Source organism: Notolepis coatsorum, assembly GCF_963971535.1.
Source record: "Notolepis coatsorum genome assembly, chromosome: 10".
NCBI lineage: Eukaryota > Metazoa > Chordata > Actinopteri > Aulopiformes > Paralepididae > Notolepis > Notolepis coatsorum.
In genome coordinates this window covers 135372855-135395223 of record NC_140174.1, presented here as the reverse complement: position 1 = coordinate 135395223, position 22369 = coordinate 135372855, and the positions used below count along the sequence as shown (strand labels likewise).

At 51.5% G+C, this 22369-nt stretch overlaps 1 protein-coding gene across 1 annotated transcript in view; it reads right to left on the bottom strand.

Annotated features, from left to right (window-relative positions):
• trpm6 (transient receptor potential cation channel, subfamily M, member 6) overlaps positions 1-22369 on the bottom strand; it is a gene marked incomplete at its 5' end in the record, with an annotated part of 158988 nt that overhangs the window by 55168 nt on the left and 81451 nt on the right. The window contains 2 exons of the mRNA XM_084323194.1: positions 9667-10384; positions 12434-12839. Of these exons, the coding sequence (XP_084179320.1) occupies positions 9667-10384; positions 12434-12839 (1124 nt within the window). The remainder of the gene's footprint in view (positions 1-9666; positions 10385-12433; positions 12840-22369) is intronic.

The window sequence follows — 22369 nt, the reverse complement described above, 5'->3', positions numbered from 1 at the left end:
TCGTCTGATCTTGATGCCTTCTTTGAGTACCTGAACACCTGCAGAGAAACTATAAAGTTTACATTAAAGTCTGATATACATACTCTACCTTTCCTAGATGTTTTGATCAAGAAAGCCCCGGATGGTATTTCTTTACATACAGAGGTCTTCAAAAAGGAGACAGACCGTATCTCGTTCTTACATTATTCCAGTTACCACACTCCTGCCTTGAAAAATAGTCTACCTTTCAGCCAAATACTCCGTTATAGGAGAATTTGCGACACTGAAGATAGATTTACTGCACAAGCAGAAGTTCTAAGAAGCAGTTTTCATGACAGAGGCTATAGTGTCGATTTGACACGTAAAGCCCTGAATAAAACCAATCTGATCGATAGGGCCTCGTTGTTTTTCCCCAAAAAGAAAAAAGAAAACACAGACAAAGTATCTTTTGTGTCCACTTTTAGCCCCATTACGAGAGGCATACAGAGCATTGTCAATAAATATTGGCATATTCTACAGTCGGATCCAATAATAGGGACAGCGTTTCAACATTCGCCTAATTACTTTTATAAAAGACAAGCGAATTTATCCAACCTATTAGTTAAAACCGACTTGCCCGTAAGGAAACCTACACATTTTTTGTCGAATATCCCTGATGGAAATGTTCCTTGTCAAGCCTGTGTACAGTGTCAAGGCATGATCAAAGAGACATTTTACACGCACCCGAAAACGAACAAAAAAATACCTGTTAAAGGGCGTATCACGTGTAATTCATCCAATCTTGTGTATCTACTAAAATGCCTGTGTGATTTTTCTTATGTGGGGAAGACAACCAGAGCCTTTAAAACAAGAATCAGTGAACATAAGTGTTCAGTGAGAAATTCTGATATAAAGTCGTCAGTAGCTAGACACTTTTCCAGGTGTAAACATACCGTTAACGATCTCAGATACATGGGACTTGAGTTAGTCCACAGGCCCGCGAGAGGGGGAGACAGACACAAGTTCTGTATCATTAGGGGCTCTGCTTGGCATCACTCTGCACTCCCTCGCGTACGTGCACGCGCACTGAATAAATTCCACAAATGTACTTTTAATACCAGTATTAGTCTGACCACACCCCTCATCAGCTTACCTTCATAAGCAGGTGTGTGGTCACCTGCTCTCCTCCTTCTCGCTTTCACCACAAGGAAGTGCCTGGTAGTACCCCACTTGACGTGTTGTTAGTTGAAAAGAGTTGTGACGAGTTTACATTGTGCTTAATTTTTTCTTCTCTCACATCTGTTGTAAAGAAAAAGTTTGGGTCATAATGTATTCCGCGGAGAGTAGACCCGCTAGACCTACTCTTCACCAGCGGTTCTCCATTCCCGCCTCCGTCGTGCGTTTTGGTGCTGGGCTGTTGCCACTTTCATGGTTGCCAACCCAGCCCAGGAGACAGCCGATGGATAGTTTTCCTCTCCGAAGAGCCGAGGAGTCGGTGCCGTCGCTCCGGTGATGGCCTGATCTCGACTCTGGTTCCTCTGGTTCCGGGGAATCGCCCGTTGGTGAACGGGCGGTTGTCTTGGAGCCAGAGGATTTGCGACGCAAACTTTTCGCGTCTGCCCGTTCACGTCGCAAGATGGTAGCGTGCAGACGCGAATGGCCTGGGTTTGGGGAACTGCTGGAGACCAGCGAGGATGTGTCCGGCTCTGGATTTCCGATGGAAACTGAGGACTTCATGGAAGAGGCGGACGGATTCTTGTATGATGGTCCCGTGGAGGAGAGTATCCCTCCTCAGGAGACCCCGGAGGGGGGAGAAATGGCTCCATGGGGCTCCCTGTTCGAGGATGTCGAGGAACCACCTTGGCCTCATCAGCAGGATGCCCTACTGTCGGCCACATCAGACTGTGGCTCCTTGACCAGTCGCAGCCTGCTGCATGTGAGGGATGCGGGGTCGGTGGAGGAAGGTCCGCAGGGGGAACTGCAGGCTTTGTTTCCCGAGCTCATGGCGGTAGCCGCCGCCGCAAACGGCGTGCCGCTGCCGCTGCCATTGCCTGCACCTGTCCCTGATGATCTCATAGGTCATCCCTGGCAGCGTCGCCCAGTGAGAGGGGTGGACGTTGTCTACCCATTTTTCCCCTCGATGGGGGCCTATGTTCGTCGGGGTCAGGCGGTGTCCAACATCATGGGACTAACTCCCACCTACGTACCAGTTACGCGGGTGTCGGGGTTAGTCAAAGGTATGGGGGAGGGCGTGCCTCGGCTTGACAGTCCGATGGCCGCTCTCCTCTGTCCGGATATGGTGAGGGAACCCCTATGCAAGCCGGTCCTCCAGGGGAAATCGGCTAGGCGATTGGCTTATTGGGGTGACCAGTCATTCATCGCTGGTACACAATCGCTGGCTGCGGCGTCTAACATCGCCCACCTGGCTAGATTTGTATCGGGGATCATGACGGGCGGCACGGATCTGAATGAGGTAAAATGCGATCAGATCACCCAGGCTGCAGGAGCTGTCCTGCACCTTTCCCAGGTGCTGGCCATAGCCATGGGGAAAGTGCGCGCCCTGGCCACCCTGGGCCAGCGTCATCTTTGGCTGGAGCAGGCCCGTGTGCCAGAGAAGAAGAGAGCTCCTCTTTTGACGGCCGCCCTCTCCGACGCTGGTCTGTTCGGGAAGGCCCTGCGGTTGATGACCTCGACATGCAGAGAGATGGCAGAGGAGAGATCCATCCTCCAACCCCATTTTCCGCCTCCCGTCTTTGCCGGTGGAGTCAGAAGGCTTCCGCGACGTCGAGCTGTCTCCGTCGCCGCTACCACTGCCTCCGCCGCCGCTGCTGGCCCTTCCAAGAGGGCCAGGAGAAGAGACGGCGCTTCTGCCACCGCCGGCCCATCCACGACCGGAGGAGACGGTAGGGAACGTCGTGTCCAGCAGACAGTAACCTACCGTCCCTCCGGGGCTCCTCGGGGTGGCAAGACTCGAGCGGCGCGAGGTGGCAGACGCCGCTGAGTGACTTTTCCCCTCTGTATCCCCTCTCTTTTACACCCTCCCCGGCCCCTCTATGATTTTGTGCCTTAAAAAACATTATAAATAAAAAAGTTCCCCGACATAAGGGGGACTGTGTTTTGGCCGAACAAACTGTGTGTTTCTTCAACAATTCATATGGTGGGGTTGTGTATATATGAATCTGCACTTTTACGTTGTGAGATGAGTCGTGTTGTGTTACGAGGTTAAGCAAGGTCTGCAACATACACTCAGTAATAGGTTCTATTAGCTTGATGCTCCACATGCAGGTAGAAACTGGTGTTATTCCATTGCTTGAACTAAGTATATGTGTCTCACAATGCTGTGTTGTTTAGTTGCAGTAATACTCGTACACGCACATTCCACGGCCTAGCCGTTACTCTCGGTCAGCGTTTTTTGCTATGTACGACATAGTCAACGGGTGTAGGATTCACACACATGCGACTTGTGTTTTGTTGTAAATCCTGTTCACATTTTGTGGGTAGCGGGCATTGTATTAGCTTTTGCTATGCATTGCATTCTACCGGAGGTTTTCAAAATGGCTACGGTTGTTTTTCTGTGTGTAGGGAACGAAGTGTGTTTTCGTGAGGGGGTGTCGAATAAACCCCTCCTTTCCCACTTGATTGGTTTAGGGGATTTTTGATCTCTTCTGCTGAGCCAGTCAGGGCCGAGCCGGTGGGACGTCTTGGCAGGGGGGGGGTGGGGGGGGGGGGGGGGTGGGGGAGGGTTATTCTGCCAACTCCTATTACAAGACAGGAGCCGGCAGGATTCCCCGCCCGTTGTAGCGGTGTTGCTATGGCGACGCCTTCCATGAGTTACGGTGTCTTAAAGGTGTCGAGTTAGGGCGTAGGGCTCACAGTTCTGCTGCGCCCGATTTATGTGTAAACTTGAGTCGGTTGGTCACATGACTCACAGTTGGCATATCTTTTTCATGACTATAAACTCATGTGGGAAGGTGTTTCTGGGAGGGTCTGGTCTTACACTCTGATTAAACAGAGTGACTGGATTAAAATCATGTGAAAACGGGTTTTTTACTCCCAGCTGTGCAGTTGGTTCATACGGGTGATGCTTTTTCTTTATTATTATAAAGAGTTGGATGTGTCTATATGGATTGGAAATGAGGGTCCCTGATGAAAACAAGACTAACGTCTTTCTCAGGTCTGCCTCCCCTTAACCAATTGTGTGTATTGCGCCGTACTGGGTTGTACCCTTTCTGCAATCTGTTGGGTAAAATTTTCATTCATTCATTCATGGAGTTGATTGCATCTCGCCCCTCTTGTCGTTCCCCTGGGCGTCTTGGGGATTCAATAAGATGGTCTAAATAGCCTATTGTTGATGTGGGTATGTCAAAACGCACACATAGTGCTAGCTCAGGATGTTCTGTTGGACATTGGCTGACTGGCGCGCCTTGATTGCTTGGGGTTAAAACAGCGTTTTTATGAAGCAATTAGTATGGTTTTTTTTTTCTCTTTCGACACCCTGTGTGGTTGTCGATGGGTTCCCGTTCATATCAGGGGATGATAACGGAATGGATCTGAACATATGGGGAAGGGTCTCACGCCCGAAACGTCTGGGTGGCGCCTTCTTTTTATGTTTTAAGATCAACACGCATATCTGCCCCTTCTCCTGGAGTTGGCATGTCGGCGTGGTTAGGGCACGGGACTGGTTCTGGTCGCGCTGGTCCAGATCAGTTATACCCGTTGTCCGCCGGGGATGCAGATCTGCTGTTCTGGTACCCTGAGGGACTTGGGTTTTTTTCAGGGGGAAAAATGCTAGGTCGGTCCGGGTGTCACAGGGTTGAGCGCTATGGAACCCTTGTTGGGTACATTGTGTGCTACACTGTCGTAATGGCTTACGGCTGTGCCAACCTGTACGCGCCCGATCTCGTCGGATCTCGGCCGCCATGCAGGTTGGTCTTGGTTGGTACTTGGTTGGGTGACCTCCTGGGAATACCAAGTGCGGGGTGCTGGGGCTGGTTTTCCATTTTTTACGCTCTTCTCTTACGCATGGCGAAGAGGGGCCTGTTGGGGTGGTTTTGGCCTCCTCGGGGGACCCTGTGCTCCCCGTATCACCGGGCCCGGTCCGGGGTAATGTTTCGTTGACCCGTAGGCCCGGGATAACCCTGTTGGAAACTGGAACACTGCCGCAGGTGTGTTTTTTTTTTTTTTTCCTGAGCGGTTATGGGACCAACCACCGCATAGGGTAACACCTGGGTGGTTGGTTCTCTGGTGTGTTGCTGCAGTGTCAACTCCCGGGTTCACCGGTTGAGGGTGCCCCTGCACGTTCATGACGTCTGCCAATCGTGTCAGCCTTCTCTGAGTCAGAAAGACTCAGAAGAAGCTTCTATCCCCAGGCCATCAGGCTGCTAAACGAACAATAATCGCTAAACGAACAATAATCACTATGCAACAACCATCAAATGCACACAGCACACACACCCACACGCACACACTCACTCAAACAAACAACACACTGCAGCACCCACTCTCCACACTTTAGATCACACAAACACACTTACACTTTATATTTATTGATAAAGGATTTGCACTACAACTCGTACACCTACTGTGAATTGTACCTAAATTGCACCTCGTCCCATTTCTCCATTTCTGCCTTGCACTATATAGTATTGTATATTAGTACACTGCACAGTATTGTATATTGTATGGTAACTACGTCTATTCTGCATCGAACATTGTACATGTCTAAACTGAACACTGTGACCTCTTTTTTTTTTACTTCTAATTTTACTATGTTTTTATTTCATACTTATCTTGTCTTGCACAGTCTCTGGAGCGCAACAGTAAGAAGCATTTTGTACAAAAGTATTCTGTACTTCTGTATGACAACTATTAAAGAAACTTGAACTTGAAACTTGAACTCTGTGGAGGCTTGGTCATGCAACAACGCCAGCATATGCCCCTTCCGCCGGGGCGGCTGTGTTCAGCTGTCCTTTCTGGCGCCTGTCTCGTCCGAAGTCTCCAGGCTAGGGTTAACAGCCTGTTGCCTGGTCTTTTTCCCCGGTGCACTGCCTGCTTCCGTTGGTTAACTCTTGTGTGTTTACAGCCATGCTGTCTGCCTGTTACGGTGTACTGTTGGGGAGGACAGGGCCCGCTCGGCTGAGGGGCCTTTGTCCGAATACGCTGGCGATGTGGGGGGCGGGGTCACTAAGTGCCCACCTGGTGGGGTCTTGATGCTGGCATCATGGACTTCTCCGGGCCCCCATTCCAGGGAGTCCAGTCCTTTTGGTGGGTCTGGGTCTTCCTTCGCGCTCCGCTGCTACGGCCTTGCCATGGGGTTGGGTTTGCCCTTGATCCCGTGATTCTGGGGGCAGTAACGAGGTTGTTTCCCTCCGTTCGTTCCCGGGTGGCATGCGGGTTGTGCGTGTGTGTAGTCGTGGGGTCAAGCCACGGTCTGCTCACCCTGTGCGTTGAGTTGCTTGAGTGCCTCTTCGCACGGTCGGGTCCGTCGCCCTCCCGGTAAACCTCTAATAGGGGGGGTGCCCTCCATTAGGGGGGGTCGGGGGGGCTCTGCCCTCCCTGTTCTGTTGGTTGTGGGGGGCCTTCAGCGGGGTGTATTTGTCGGCCAGTGGCTCCGCTTGGCCTCCCTTTGTGCAGAGTGATGCCAAGCAGAGCCCCTAATGATACAGAACGTTAGGTTATGACTATAACCAAGTTCTGTTAATTAGGGGTGACGCTTGGCATCCGACGGCCGCTGCAGCCCTTGACCTCACCTTGTGGTGAAAGCTTGGGAAGGAGGAAAGCAGGTGACCACACACCTGCTTATGAAGGTAAGCTGATGAGGGGTGTGGTCAGACTAATACTGGTATTAAAGGTACATTTGTGGAATTTATTCAGTGCGCGTGCACGTACGCGAGGGAGTGCAGAGTGATGCCAAGCGTCACCCCTAATTAACAAAACTTGGTTATAGTCATAACCTAACGTTACTGTTACAACGGGAATGTTATTATATTCACCTGTTTGATTGCATAGAACCTAGAGGAATGAATGAAGAAAACGTTTTAACCTGTTTCCTTTAAGTACCTTTTATCTATAAGATTATGGTTTAATCCAAGTGGTTGTTTTCATGCAAGAGGTATGTTTATCCTTTGATGCTTAATAGAAAAAAGAAAAAAGTATGTAAATAAGTATAGGGGCTCAATTAGCCCTATAAACTACGGGCATGTTACATAGCAAGTTTCTGGTATGGTAATGTAATGCAATTTTTGCTTTTGCGTTTGTGTTTTTTATATATGTCTTTTATATGTTGTATATTTGTATAATTTGTATTTACTAACAGACTCTATTTTGATAGGTCTTTTCTTTTGTCATTGAGGACCAATAGACTCAGGCACACCTGCGCCGTGATGTCATTTCCTGCCAAGTCATTAACCACCTGTGTATATAACCATTATCTTGACTGCAAGTGCATTGCAAGCTATAACACTGACGAAGGAATATGTAATTCCGAAAAAACATGTTTGTTTCAGGCTGCCATTAAATTTTTAACCTGAGAGTGCTGGTCTGGCTTCACTGCTTCTTTTATATATCTCTTGTTGTGGAATTAACACAACATTATGCATACTTTTGACAATAAATAAAATCAGAATTTGTTCTTACTTGCTTGCCTGGGTAAATAAAGTTTATAGAAATGTAAAAAAATGTAAATTAAAAATAAACTTGTATTTTTTTTTAAACCGATACCGATATTTTCCGATATCACGTTTTAATGCCGATATCGGCAGATAATATCGGTAGGCCGATAATATCGGACATCCCTAATAACAAGATATAAGAAGTGTATTCTCAGGAGTTGGAGAGATCAGCACGAGATACTGTACATTACTGACAGTGTTGGATTTGGATTTATATGGAGTCTGGACATACACTTTATCAAGCCCTGCCGGTGTTGCAGACAAAAGCTTATCAAAGGGTTAACGCGACGGCTCAAGGCTCGTTCCAACCTGATGCGCAACCAAACAACAAGTGAGTCTAATGTACTGTTCTGTAGTTACTTAAACTGATTGAATATGGCAAGTCAAGATGCAAGAGGTTTATTTGTCACATACATGATACACATAAGTGCAGTGAGGTGACGTCTGATATGAGTGAGTGGCGCGATATATCTCTCTCTTTCTTTCTTTCTCTCTCTCTCTTTCTTTCTCTCTCTATTTTTCTCTCTCTCCCTGTCTCTCATGCCCCATCTCTCTCGCTCTCTCTCTCGCTCTCTCTCTCTCTCTGTCTATCTCGCTCTCTCTCTTTTTCTCTCTCTCTCTCACTGCCTCCCTCTCTCTCTCTCTCTCTCTCTCTTGCTCTCTCTCGCTCTCTCTCTCTCTCTCTCTCCCTGTCTATCTCTCTCTCTCTCTCCCTCTCTCTCTCTCCCTCTCTCTCTCTCTCTCTCACACACGCAGTACGGCGTTGACTGGAATAAAAAAATTACCCGCGTAATTGTCCATAAAACCCATCTGTGGCCTCGCAGAGGAAGGTGGTAAATACATGTTAGATATTCCAATGTACAGTTGTACAAGCATGTACCATTGACTCAGAATGCTCTGTTTTATTGAAATCGTCACAGCAGTATAGTTTGTTTATACTTCAGAAGTATGATATTTAAACATGGTCCCCAAAATGAATGGAAGCGAATGAGGAGCCTGACACCTGGGAGGAATGGGGGTGTTGCAGCCTTGGGGATGTTTTAAAAATATAATTTAATATATAATATAATATAATAATTTTGTGCTTCACCAAGAAATTTGGTCAGCAGCCGCCACTGACACACACACACAACCCTCCAATGAATGATCCACGGGCCGCTCTGTAGTCACCCGCACCCCCTTTTTTATTTAGTGAAGGTGAAAAGTTAAAATCACAGCCTGAACCCACTATCTAAAGCAAACAACTTGCATTTCCTCCCAATATGATCGCTGTTTCCTTGTGGACCCGTTTACAAATAGATCTTTCTACCCTGCCTGTTTTGACCTGATTTGCACAGTTTGCTACATATTCATCATAGCTCGTCTTAAGTAAGTAGAACTCCCGCCGCACAGCTGTCAGAAATGCCTCAAAGATATCAAAGTCGACATCGCATTCACAACTTTCATACCCTGTGAATGTTCTGAAACATATTCCTCCTCCTTTTCCTCTTTATTCCTAACGCTATCTCTCCTCTATATCTCTTTCCGAGACACATGGCTTCTCCTCCTGAGTTTGACTGAGCTGCGCAGACGTGCGTACGTTAACCGGTAGATGCGCGAGTGATGGCAAGCGATCATGAGCATCAATCCAGATGGTAGATAAAGTATTATGTCTTCAAGTGTAAACTCTGCAGCTGGGCATGATGACATTATTTTGAATGATTGACTGTGAATCTGCTGAAGAAATAGTCAACTCAAATGCGTGCAGTTTTGGCTTCGACATACAGTGCAGTGGGGAGAAGAGAGCTGCGTGTAAATAAACTGTTTAAAAGTGCTAATTTTCTCTGGGTCGATTCTACTCTTGTCAGATAATACAAATATATTCAGAAAGAGATTAATATAAGCTTTTCAAAAGCATGAGGATTTATTAGACTAGGATTTCCTAATGCATTTTCTCTTTAATGATCGATTATTAAGATAATGTTGCAGCTAAACCATTTGACCCATGGGTATAATAACTGCAGGCCCTGCAGGACCACATCACTCATTCTAATAGTACCTTTGCTCCTGCTGCGTCGTAGTGATGTGTCATCTCTAAGGCTCCTCCCACCTGGCACACTCGCACTGTCCATTGGCCCATTGAAGGGGAAGGATTCCCTCAATGGACTAAGGGGAGTACCAGAGAGCACCATTTTCTCCACACTGGAGGACAGAGACCGACACTGGTCATAAGGAACGTCCCTCGACAGATACGGCCATCTAGGGCACTTTCTGTTTCTTTCCAATTGGCTGGGGTGTCTGGATCGGGATCCTGGTTGGCTATCATCCTGGCAGAAGGCAGGGTTTTCCAAACCCTCAGAGATGTCTTGGGGGTCTAACAATAGCACAGCACGGCTACAGGTTCTTGGTAGATCTAGGTTAGGCAGCTGCTCCTCTCCCTTCTTCTCCTCCTCCTCCTCCACCCCTTCCTCTTCTTCCTCTTCCTCTCCCTCCTCCTCTTCTTCCTCTTCCATAGAAACCTCCTCCTGACTGGGATACAGATATGGGTCACACGTCCAGGGTCTGTGGTGTGAGGCCTCCAAACCTCCATCTCCAGCCCAGGGGCCAGGCGGGGAATAGCAGCAGGGGAGGTCACATGACTCACAGAAAGTCCTCTCCCTCAGACCACTGATACCTGCACCTGCTCCGTAGAGCTGATGGAGAGAACCATGGGGCGTGAACCTGGAACCTCCCGGCCACATCTCACTCTGCTGCTCTGCTGTAGTGAATGGTGCCTCCTTGGGTAGAGAGAGGATTCGAATAGTATTATAATAGACAACTGTAATAATAGAATGGTACCTGCTGTTGTATAACATTATTATTACACTATGTAAAATAATCCCTATCCTACAGTATGTTTTCAGATGATGTCACAGTGCCCTTTTCAGGGGGAATATAGTTAGAAAATGTCACATTTGATTACAAGTGGGACACCAAACAGTGTACTGTGTATTGACCTCAAACCCTCTTTTCTTGATCCTCCAATCACAATGGTTGCTTCCCTCTGACAAACGCATTCAGCGACAGTTGTGATTGGACGATCAAAAAAAAGAGGGCAGAGTTTGAGGTCAATTGTTATTCATTCTGTGCATTTGCTCCAAACTGAACACAATGGTCCAAACACATGTTAAATACAGTACCTCCTGTTCTCCTGTCTCTCTCTCCTCAAAGAGAACATGTTAAATACAGTACCTCCTGTCTCTCTCTCCTCAAAGAGAACATGTTAAATACAGTACCTCCTGTCTCTCTCTCCTCAAAAAGAACATGTTAAATACAGTACCTCCTGTCTCTCTCTCCTCAAAGAGAACATGTTAAATACAGTATCTCCTGTCTCTCTCTCCTCAAAGAGAACATGTTAAATACAGTACCTCCTGTCTCTCTCTCCTCAAAGAGAACATGTTAAATACAGTACCTCCTGTCTCTCTCCTCAAAGAGAACATGTTAATACAGTACCTCCTGTCTCTCTCTCCTCAAAGAGAACATGTTAAATACAGTATCTCCTGTCTCTCTCTCCTCAAAGAGAACATGTTAAATACAGTATCTCCTGTCTCTCTCTCCTCAAAGAGAACATGTTAAATACAGTACCTCCTGTCTCTCTCTCCTCAAAGAGAACATGTTAAATACAGTATCTCCTGTCTCTCTCTCCTCAAAGAGAACATGTTAAATACAGTATCTCCTGTCTCTCTCTCCTCAAAGAGAACATGTTAAATACAGTACCTCCTGTCTCTCTCTCCTCAAAGAGAACATGTTAAATACAGTACCTCCTGTCTCTCTCTCCTCAAAGAGAACATGTTAAATACAGTACCTCCTGTTCTCCTGTCTCTCTCTCCTCAAAGAGAACATGTTAAATACAGTATCTCCTGTCTCTCTCTCCTCAAAGAGAACATGTTAAATACAGTACCTCCTGTCTCTCTCTCCTCAAAGAGAACATGTTAAATACAGTACCTCCTGTCTCTCTCTCCTCAAAGAGAACATGTTAAATACAGTACCTCCTGTCTCTCTCCTCAAAGAGAACATGTTAAATACAGTATCTCCTGTCTCTCTCTCCTCAAAGAGAACATGTTAAATACAGTACCTCCTGTCTCTCTCTCCTCAAAGAGAACATGTTAAATACAGTACCTCCTGTCTCTCTCTCCTCAAAGAGAACATGTTAAATACAGTACCTCCTGTCTCTCTCTCCTCAAAGAGAACATGTTAAATACAGTACCTCCTGTCTCTCTCTCCTCAAAGAGAACATGTTAAATACAGTACCTCCTGTCTCTCTCTCCTCAAAGAGAACATGTTAAATACAGTACCTCCTGTCTCTCTCTCCTCAAAGAGAACATGTTAAATACAGTACCTCCTGTCTCTCTCTCCTCAAAGAGAACATGTTAAATACAGTACCTCCTGTCTCTCTCTCCTCAAAGAGAACATGTTAAATACAGTACCTCCTGTCTCTCTCTCCTCAACGAGAACATGTTAAATACAGTACCTCCTGTCTCTCTCTCCTCAAAGAGAACATGTTAAATACAGTATCTCCTGTCTCTCTCTCCTCAAAGAGAACATGTTAAATACAGTACCTCCTGTCTCTCTCTCCTCAAAGAGAACATGTTAAATACAGTATCTCCTGTCTCTCTCTCCTCAAAGAGAACATGTTAAATACAGTATCTCCTGTCTCTCTCTCCTCAAAGAGAACATGTTAAATACAGTACCTCCTGTCTCTCTCTCCTCAAAGAGAACATGTTAAATACAGTACCTCCTGTTCTCCTGTCTCTCTCTCCTCAAAGAGAACATGTTAAATACAGTACCTCCTGCTCTCCTGCCTCTCCCTCCTCGATGTATTCCGGTCTTCCAGTTCCCCTGCCTCCCCTGGCTCCCGCGTGCCACTCCAGTGTCCTGCTCTGCGCTCGCGTACTACACGGCTTGAACGCCACCTGGCACTCGCTGATGGCGTCGCTGCTTCCCCCGCCTCCGTGAGAGAGGGCCCGGCTGGGGGGCAGGAGGGGAGTGGAGGGTCTGAGAGGTGGACAGCCGGCCAGGCGCACCTCCTCCTGCTGTAGGTTGTCTGTGGCGGAGAGCAGGGTGAGCGTGTCCACAGCCATGGCTGACAGGTCCTGGAGCTGACCCAGCTGTAAGTCCAACACCAACAGGCTGTCCTGGATGAAGTGGACCTTCTCTGAGACCTCGCCCACCACCATGGCCATCTCCTCTGTCCTGGGACACAGATGTGGCACAGATATAGTATATGTGCAGAAGTCTGAGGGAAGGGTGTTATCGTTAATGTTGTAGTGTTGTGTATCCAATTAAATTAAATTTAATTAAATTAAATTAAATTAAATTAAATACTTATATTACTTATATACTTATACAACCAAGATTGGAAATTAGCTTTTGGTCAATTTAACTCTTTCACGGCCAACAACGTTTATATATGGGCGCCAACCGATAACTCAATCAGCGCCACACAGTTGAGCATCGTTTGTACTTAACAGGCCGACACTCTAAAATATAGGAATACGTGGCGGTGTTTGCAGGGCTATAACTATATTCTATATTATAGCTATGGAAAAAAATACTATGGCCCATTTGACATCGACTATCAAACCGTCAATACGTTTTATACCGTGGTGAATATGAGTATAGTTTTAGAGTAATCCTGTCTAAACCCCTCCTCCCCACATCACACCTAACTCATCCCTCCTCCCCACCTTCCTCATCCCTCCTCCCCTCTTCACACCTAACTCATCCCTCCTCCCCACATCACACCTAACTCATCCCTCCTCCCCACATCACACCTAACTCATCCCTCCTCCCCTCTTCACACCTAACTCATCCCTCCTCCCCACATCACACCTAACTCATCCCTCCTCCCCTCTTCACACCTAACTCATCACTCCTCCCCACATCACACCTAACTCATCCCTCCTCCCCTCTTCACACCTAACTCATCCCTCCTCCCCTCTTCAGACCTAACTCATCCCTCCTCCCCTCTTCACACCTAACTCATCCCTCCTCCCCTCTTCACACCTAACTCATCCCTCCTCCCCACATCACACCTAACTCATCCCTCCTCCCCACATCACACCTAACTCATCCCTCCTCCCCTCTTCACACCTAACTCATCCCTCCTCCCCTCTTCACACCTAACTCATCCCTCCTCCCCTCTTCACACCTAACTCATCCCTCCTCCCCTCTTCACACCTAACTCATCCCTCCTCCCCTCTTCACACCTAACTCATCCCTCCTCCCCTCTTCACACCTAACTCATCCCTCCTCCCCTCTTCACACCTAACTCATCCCTCCTCCCCTCTTCACACCTAACTCATCCCTCCTCCCCTCTTCACACCTAACTCATCCCTCCTCCCCACATCACACCTAACTCATCCCTCCTCCCCTCTTCACACCTAACTCATCCCTCCTCCCCTCTTCACACCTAACTCATCCCTCCTCCCCACATCACACCTAACTCATCCCTCCTCCCCTCTTCACACCTAACTCATCCCTCCTCCCCTCTTCACACCTAACTCATCCCTCCTCCCCACCTTCCTCATCCCTCCTCCCCACATCACACCTTCCTCATCCCTCCTCCCCACCTTCCTCATCCCTACTCCCCACCTTCCTCATCCCTACTCCCCACGTCACACCTTCCTCATCCCTCCTCCCCACCTTCCTCATCCCTACTCCCCACGTCACACCTTCCTCATCCCTCCTCCCCACCTTCCTCATCCCTACTCCCCACGTCACACCTTCCTCATCCCTCCTCCCCACATCACACCTTCCTCATCCCAACTCCCCACCTTCCTCATCCCTCCTCCACACCTTCCTCATCCCTCCTCCACACCTTCCTCATCCCTCCTCCCCACGTCACACCTTCCTCATCCCTCCTCCCCACCTTCCTCATCCCTCCTCCCCACCTTCCTCATCCCTCCTCCCCACGTCACACCTTCCTCATCCCTCCTCCCCACCTTCCTCATCCCTCCTCCCCACCTTCCTCATCCCTACTCCCCACGTCACACCTTCCTCATCCCTCCTCCCCACCTTCCTCATCCCTCCTCCCCACATCACACCTTCCTCATCCCTCCTCCCCACCTTCCTCATCCCTCCTCCCCACATCACACCTTCCTCATCCCTCCTCCCCACCTTCCTCATCCCTCCTCCCCACCTTCCTCATCCCTCCTCCCCACATCACACCTTCCTCATCCCTCCTCCCCACCTTCCTCATCCCTCCTCCCCACGTCACACCTTCCTCATCCCTACTCCCCACGTCACACCTTCCTCATCCCTCCTCCCCACCTTCCTCATCCCTCCTCCCCACGTCACACCTTCCTCATCCCTCCTCCCCACGTCACACCTTCCTCATCCCTCCTCCCCACCTTCCTCATCCCTCCTCCCCACGTCACACCTTCATCCCTCCTCCCCACATCACACCTTCCTCATCCCTCCTCCCCACCTTCCTCATCCCTCCTCCCCACGTCACACCTTCCTCATCCCTCCTCCCCACCTTCCTCATCCCTCCTCCCCACGTCACACCTTCCTCATCCCTCCTCCCCACCTTCCTCATCCCTCCTCCCCACATCACACCTAACTCATCCCTCCTCCCCACATCACACCTTCCTCATCCCTCCTCCCCACATCACACCTTCCTCATCCCTCCTCCCCACCTTCCTCATCCCTCCTCCCCACATCACACCTTCCTCATCCCTCCTCCCCACATCACACCTTCCTCATCCCTCCTCCCCATGTCACACCTTCCTCATCCCTCCTCCCCACCTTCCTCATCCCTCCTCCCCACGTCACACCTTCCTCATCCCTCCTCCCCACCTTCCTCATCCCTCATCCCCACATCACACCTTCCTCATCCCTCCTCCCCACGTCACACCTAACTCATCCCTCCTCCCCACGTCACACCTTCCTCATCCCTCCTCCCCACCTTCCTCATCCCTCCTCCCCACGTCACACCTTCCTCATCCCTCCTCCCCACCTTCCTCATCCCTACTCCCCACCTTCCTCATCCCTACTCCCCACGTCACACCTTCCTCATCCCTCCTCCCCACCTTCCTCATCCCTCCTCCCCACGTCACACCTTCCTCATCCCTCCTCCCCACCTTCCTCATCCCTACTCCCCACGTCACACCTTCATCATCCCTCCTCCCCATGTCACACCTTCCTCATCCCTACTCCCCACATCACACCTTCCTCATCCCTCCTCCCCACCTTCATCATCCCTCCTCCCCATGTCACACCTTCCTCATCCCTCCTCCCCACCTTCCTCATCCCTCCTCCCCATGTCACACCTTCCTCATCCCTCCTCCCCACCTTCATCATCCCTCCTCCCCATGTCACACCTAACTCATCCCTCCTCCCCACCTTCCTCATCCCTCCTCCCCACGTCACACCTTCCTCATCCCTCCTCCCCACCTTCCTCATCCCTCCTCCCCATGTCACACCTTCCTCATCCCTCCTCCCCACCTTCATCATCCCTCCTCCCCATGTCACACCTAACTCATCCCTCCTCCCCACCTTCCTCATCCCTCCTCCCCACGTCACACCTTCCTCATCCCTCCTCCCCACCTTCCTCATCCCTACTCCCCACCTTCCTCATCCCTACTCCCCACGTCACACCTTCCTCATCCCTCCTCCCCACCTTCCTCATCCCTCCTCCCCACATCACACCTTCCTCATCCCTCCTCCCCACCTTCCTCATCCCTCCTCCCCACGTCACACCTTCCTCATCCCTCCTCCCCACCTTCCTCATCCCTCCTCCCCACGTCACACCTTCATCATCCCTCCTCCCCATGTCACACCTTCCTCATCCCTACTCCCCACATCACACCTTCCTCATCCCTCCTCCCCACTTCACACCTAACTCATCCCTCCTCCCCACCTTCCTCATCCCTCCTCCCCACGTCACACCTTCCTCATCCCTCCTCCCCACCTTCCTCATCCCTCCTCCCCACATCACACCTTCCTCATCCCTCCTCCCCACCTTCCTCATCCCTCCTCCCCACGTCACACCTTCCTCATCCCTCCTCCCCACCTTCCTCATCCCTCCTCCCCACATCACACCTTCCTCATCCCTCCTCCCCACCTTCATCATCCCTCCTCCCCACATCACACCTAACTCATCCCTCCTCCCCACCTTCCTCATCCCTCCTCCCCTCTTCACACCTTCCTCATCCCTCCTCCCCACCTTCCTCATCCCTCCTCCCCACATCACACCTTCCTCATCCCTCCTCCCCACATCACACCTTCCTCATCCCTCCTCCCCACATCACACCTTCCTCATCCCTCCTCCCCACCTTCCTCATCCCTCCTCCCCACATCACACCTTCCTCATCCCTCCTCCCCACATCACACCTTCCTCATCCCTCCTCCCCACCTTCCTCATCCCTCCTCCCCACGTCACACCTAACTCATCCCTCCTCCCCACATCACACCTAACTCATCCCTCCTCCCCACATCACACCTTCCTCATCCCTCCTCCCCACGTCACACCTTCCTCATCCCTCCTCCCCACCTTCCTCATCCCTCCTCCCCACATCACACCTTCCTCATCCCTCCTCCCCACCTTCCTCATCCCTCCTCCCCACGTCACACCTTCCTCATCCCTACTCCCCACGTCACACCTTCCTCATCCCTCCTCCCCACGTCACACCTTCCTCATCCCTCCTCCCCACCTTCCTCATCCCTCCTCCCCACATCACACCTTCCTCATCCCTCCTCCCCACATCACACCTTCCTCATCCCTCCTCCCCACCTTCCTCATCCCTCCTCCCCACGTCACACCTAACTCATCCCTCCTCCCCACATCACACCTAACTCATCCCTCCTCCCCACATCACACCTAACTCATCCCTCCTCCCCACCTTCCTCATCCCTCCTCCCCTCTTCACACCTAACTCATCCCTCCTCCCCACCTTCCTCATCCCTCCTCCCCACCTTCCTCATCCCTCCTCCCCACATCACACCTAACTCATCCCTCCTCCCCACCTTTCTCATCCCTCCTCCCCACGTCACACCTAACTCATCCCTCCTCCCCACCTTTCTCATCCCTCCTCCCCACGTCACACCTTCCTCATCCCTCCTCCCCACCTTCCTCATCGCTCCTCCCCACATCACACCTTCCTCATCCCTCCTCCCCACGTCACACCTAACTCATCCCTCCTCCCCACCTTCCTCATCGCTCCTCCCCACATCACACCTTCCTCATCCCTCCTCCCCACATCACACCTTCCTCATCCCTCCTCCCCACCTTCCTCATCCCTCCTCCCCACATCACACCTTCCTCATCCCTCCTCCCCACATCACACCTTCCTCATCCCTCCTCCCCACCTTCCTCATCCCTCCTCCCCACGTCACACCTAACTCATCCCTCCTCCCCACATCACACCTAACTCATCCCTCCTCCCCACATCACACCTTCCTCATCCCTCCTCCCCACGTCACACCTTCCTCATCCCTCCTCCCCACCTTCCTCATCCCTCCTCCCCACATCACACCTTCCTCATCCCTCCTCCCCACCTTCCTCATCCCTCCTCCCCACGTCACACCTTCCTCATCCCTACTCCCCACGTCACACCTTCCTCATCCCTCCTCCCCACGTCACACCTTCCTCATCCCTCCTCCCCACCTTCCTCATCCCTCCTCCCCACATCACACCTTCCTCATCCCTCCTCCCCACATCACACCTTCCTCATCCCTCCTCCCCACCTTCCTCATCCCTCCTCCCCACGTCACACCTAACTCATCCCTCCTCCCCACATCACACCTAACTCATCCCTCCTCCCCACATCACACCTAACTCATCCCTCCTCCCCACCTTCCTCATCCCTCCTCCCCTCTTCACACCTAACTCATCCCTCCTCCCCACCTTCCTCATCCCTCCTCCCCACCTTCCTCATCCCTCCTCCCCACATCACACCTAACTCATCCCTCCTCCCCACCTTTCTCATCCCTCCTCCCCACGTCACACCTAACTCATCCCTCCTCCCCACGTCACACCTAACTCATCCCTCCTCCCCACCTTCCTCATCGCTCCTCCCCACATCACACCTTCCTCATCCCTCCTCCCCACATCACACCTTCCTCATCCCTCCTCCCCACCTTCCTCATCCCTCCTCCCCACGTCACACCTTCCTCATCCCTCCTCCCCACCTTCCTCATCCCTCCTCCCCACATCACACCTTCCTCATCCCTCCTCCCCACCTTCCTCATCCCTCCTCCCCACATCACACCTTCCTCATCCCTCCTCCCCACCTTCCTCATCCCTCCTCCCCACGTCACACCTTCCTCATCCCTCCTCCCCACCTTCCTCATCCCTCCTCCCCACCTTCCTCATCCCTCCTCCCCACGTCACACCTTCCTCATCCCTCCTCCCCACCTTCCTCATCCCTCCTCCCCACCTTCCTCATCCCTCCTCCCCACGTCACACCTTCCTCATCCCTCCTCCCCACCTTCCTCATCCCTCCTCCCCACGTCACACCTTCCTCATCCCTCCTCCCCACCTTCCTCATCCCTCCTCCCCACATCACACCTTCCTCATCCCTCCTCCCCACCTTCCTCATCCCTCCTCCCCACATCACACCTTCCTCATCCCTCCTCCCCACCTTCCTCATCCCTCCTCCCCACCTTCCTCATCCCTCCTCCCCACCTTCCTCATCCCTCCTCCCCACCTTCCTCATCCCTACTCCCCACGTCACACCTTCCTCATCCCTCCTCCACACCTTCATCCCTACTCCCCACGTCACACCTTCATCCCTACTCCCCACTTCACACCTTCATCCCTACTCCCCACGTCACACCTTCATCCCTACTCCCCACGTCACACCTTCATCCCTACTCCACACCTTCATCCCTACTCCCCACTCCACACCTTCATCCCTACTCCCCACGTCACACCTTCATCCCTACTCCCCACTTCACACCTTCATCCCTACTCCCCACGTCACACCTTCATCCCTACTCCCCACTTCACACCTTCATCCCTACTCCACACCTTCATCCCTACTCCACACCTTCATCCCTACTCCACACCTTCATCCCTACTCCCCACTTCACACCTTCATCCCTACTCCACACCTTCATCCCTACTCCCCACTCCACACCTTCATCCCTACTCCCCACTCCACACCTTCATCCCTACTCCCCACTCCACACCTTCATCCCTACTCCCCACGTCACACCTTCATCCCTACTCCACACCTTCATCCCTACTCCCCACGTCACACCTTCATCCCTACTCCACACCTTCATCCCTACTCCCCACTCCACACCTTCATCCCTACTCCCCACGTCACACCTTCATCCCTACTCCACACCTTCATCCCTACTCCCCACTCCACACCTTCATCCCTACTCCCCACTTCACACCTTCATCCCTACTCCCCACGTCACACCTTCATCCCTACTCCACACCTTCATCCCTACTCCCCACTTCACACCTTCATCCCTACTCCCCACGTCACACCTTCATCCCTACTCCACACCTTCATCCCTACTCCCCACTTCACACCTTCATCCCTACTCCCCACTTCACACCTTCATCCCTACTCCCCACTTCACACCTTCATCCCTACTCCCCACTCCACACCTTCATCCCTACTCCCCACTCCACACCTTCATCCCTACTCCCCACTTCACACCTTCATCCCTACTCCCCACTTCACACCTTCATCCCTACTCCCCACTTCACACCTTCATCCCTACTCCCCAGGTCACACCTTCATCCCTACTCCACACCTTCATCCCTACTCCCCACGTCACACCGTCATCCCTACTCCCCACGTCACACCGTCATCCCTACTCCCCACGTCACACCTTCATCCCTACTCCCCACGTCACACCTTCATCCCTACTCCCCTCTTCACACCTTCATCCCTACTCCCCACTTCACACCTTCATCCCTACTCCCCACTTCACACCTTCATCCCTCCTCCCCACGTCACACCTTCATCCCTCCTTCACACCTTCATCCCTACTCCCCACTTCACACCTTCATCCCTCCTCCCCACGTCACACCTTCATCCCTACTCCCCACGTCACACCTTCATCCCTACTCCCCACTTCACACCTTCATCCCTACTCCCCACGTCACACCTTCCTCATCCCTCCTCCACACCTTCATCCCTACTCCCCACGTCACACCTTCATCCCTACTCCCCACTTCACACCTTCATCCCTACTCCCCACGTCACACCTTCATCCCTACTCCCCACGTCACACCTTCCTCATCCCTCCTCCACACCTTCATCCCTACTCCCCACGTCACACCTTCATCCCTACTCCCCACTTCACACCTTCATCCCTACTCCCCACGTCACACCTTCATCCCTACTCCCCACTTCACACCTTCATCCCTACTCCCCACGTCACACCTTCCTCATCCTCCTCCCCACCTTCCTCATCCCTACTCCCCACATCACACCTTCCTCATCCCTCCTCCACACCTTCATCCCTACTCCCCTCTTCACACCTTCATCCCTACTCCCCTCTTCACACCTTCATCCCTACTCCCCACTTCACACCTTCATCCCTACTCCCCTCTTCACACCTTCATCCCTACTCCCCACTTCACACCTTCATCCCTACTCCCCACTTCACACCTTCATCCCTACTCCCCACTTCACACCTTCATCCCTACTCCCCACGTCACACCTTCATCCCTACTCCCCACTTCACACCTTCATCCCTACTCCCCACTTCACACCTTCATCCCTACTCCCCACTTCACACCTTCATCCCTACTCCCCACGTCACACCTTCATCCCTACTCCCCACTTCACACCTTCATCCCTACTCCCCACTTCACACCTTCATCCCTACTCCCCACGTCACACCTTCATCCCTACTCCCCACGTCACACCTTCATCCCTACTCCCTCCTCCACACCTTCATCCCTACTCCCCACTTCACACCTTCATCCCTACTCCCCACTTCACACCTTCATCCCTACTCCCCTCTTCACACCTTCATCCCTACTCCCCACTTCACACCTTCATCCCTACTCCCCACTTCACACCTTCATCCCTACTCCCCACTTCACACCTTCATCCCTACTCCCCACTCCACACCTTCATCCCTACTCCCCACTTCACACCTTCATCCCTACTCCCCACTCCACACCTTCATCCCTACTCCCCACTTCACACCTTCATCCCTACTCCCCACTTCACACCTTCATCCCTACTCCCCACTTCACACCTTCATCCCTACTCCCCACTTCACACCTTCATCCCTACTCCCCACTTCACACCTTCATCCCTACTCCACACCTTCATCCCTACTCCCCACGTCACACCTTCATCCCTACTCCCTCCTCCACACCTTCATCCCTACTCCCCACTTCACACCTTCATCCCTACTCCCCACTTCACACCTTCATCCCTACTCCCCACTTCACACCTTCATCCCTACTCCCCACTTCACACCTTCATCCCTACTCCCCACTTCACACCTTCATCCCTACTCCCCACTCCACACCTTCATCCCTACTCCCCACTTCACACCTTCATCCCTACTCCCCACTCCACACCTTCATCCCTACTCCCCACTTCACACCTTCATCCCTACTCCCCACTTCACACCTTCATCCCTACTCCCCACTTCACACCTTCATCCCTACTCCCCTCTTCACACCTTCATCCCTACTCCCCTCTTCACACCTTCATCCCTACTCCCCTCTTCACACCTTCATCCCTACTCCCCACGTCACCACAAATGTGATGGTGTTTATCCCTGTCCTTGTC